This window comes from Strix aluco, chromosome 36, assembly GCF_031877795.1.
Source record: "Strix aluco isolate bStrAlu1 chromosome 36, bStrAlu1.hap1, whole genome shotgun sequence".
Lineage (NCBI taxonomy): Eukaryota > Metazoa > Chordata > Aves > Strigiformes > Strigidae > Strix > Strix aluco.
Window position 1 is genome coordinate 206,132 of NC_133966.1, and position 1,566 is coordinate 207,697.

At 53.5% G+C, this 1,566-nt stretch overlaps 1 protein-coding gene across 1 annotated transcript; it reads left to right on the forward strand.

Moving 5' to 3' along the window:
• Positions 1 to 600: 600 nt before the first annotated feature.
• Positions 601 to 1,566, forward strand: LOC141917253 (olfactory receptor 14A16-like). Its single transcript, XM_074810357.1, has one exon. It carries the CDS (start codon positions 601 to 603, stop codon positions 1,564 to 1,566), a length of 966 nt encoding a protein of 321 aa, XP_074666458.1.

A 1,566-nucleotide genomic window follows, 5' to 3' on the forward strand; every position in this document is an offset into this window, starting at 1 on the left:
CCCATTTCCTGTCAAGGGAGCAGCTGGGGGTGACCCTCCTCCAGATTCCAGAGAAGCAAGCCCAGGGCAGTTGAGAGCAAGTCTGATGGACAGCCTGGCTCTCCTCACTCTGCACTAAGGCTCTCCCCTTTGCACTCCCGCACTCTCCATGGAGCACTTGTAGCGCAGCAGCAATGTCCAGGCTGTCTGCCTTCATTACGCACTCCTCAGGTAGGACAGGGCAACAGGAGCAAAAGCAAGAAGAGCAAAGCCCCACAGCTCTGCTCTGCAGCCGGGGGCACTGGGAGGGACAAGGCTGAAATCTCTTGGATTTCAGGAGTGGAGTTAACCAGCGATCACTGCGGGTTCCTCTCTGCCTGTTGGGGCACAGCAGGACTGACTCCTGCAGAGCCCACAGCAGAATCCCTTGCTCCCCACTGCCCCCTCAGCCAGCAAACACCAGAGCTCCAGTCTGGGAGCTGCATGAAGGTCTTTCTTTAGGACAGAGGCTGGAGGGTGGGTGTTCTGTCAGGAACTGAGCAAGCTTTGACCAGAGAAATCAATCCTAGATTTTCACTGCCTTTTCCTCTAGTGACAGCCCCCCATGTTCAGAGAAAGCAAATGTGCAACAGCAGCTTCATCACTGAGTTTCTTCTCCTGGCATTCGCAGACAGACGGGAGCTGCAGCTCTTGCACTTCTGGCTCTTCCTGGGCATCTACCTGGCTGCCCTCCTGGGCAACGGCCTCATCATCACTGCCATTGCCTGTGACCACCACCTGCACACCCCCATGTACTTCTTCCTCCTCAACCTCTCCCTCCTTGACCTGGGCTCCACCTCCACCACTCTCCCCAAAGCCATGGCCAATTCCCTCTGGGACAACAGGGACATCTCCTACCAAGGGTGTGCTGCCCAGATCTTTATGTTTGCCTTCTTGATCTCAGCAGAGTTTTCTCTCCTCACCATCATGTCCTACGACCGCTATGTTGCCATCTGCAAACCCCTTCACTATGGGGCCCTCCTGGGATGCAGAGCTTGTGTCCACATGGCAGCAGCTGCCTGGGGTAGTGGTTTTCTCACCGCTGTACTGCACACTACAAGCACATTTTCGCTACCATGTTGTCAAGGCAATGTCCTAGAGCAGTTCTTCTGTGAAATCCCCCAGATCCTCAAGCTCTCCTGCTCACACTCCTACCTCAGGGAAGTTGGGCTTATCATGGTTAGTGCCTGTTTACTTTTTGGATGTTTTGTTTTCATTGTGGTGTCCTATGTGCAGATTTTCCGGGTAGTGTTGAGGATCCCTTCTGAGCAGGGACGGCACAAAGCCTTTTCCACATGCCTCCCTCACCTGGCTGTGGTCTCCCTCTTTATCAGTAGTATAATCTTTGCCTACCTGAAGCCCCCCTCCATCTCCTCCCCATCCCTGGACCTGGTGGTGTCATTTCTGTACTCGGTGGTACCTCCAGCATTGAACCCCCTCATCTACAGCATGAGGAACCAGGAGATCAAGGATTCCCTGAGGAAACTGATAACTAGATGTTATTCTGAAGCAATAAACTGCTCATCTTCTGCTGAACAGCAGTTATAA

Coding starts and splice junctions, on each gene's coding strand:
- LOC141917253 (XM_074810357.1), top strand. CDS start 601: ATGTGCAACAGCAGCTTCATCACTGAGTTTCTTCTCCTGGCATTCGCA.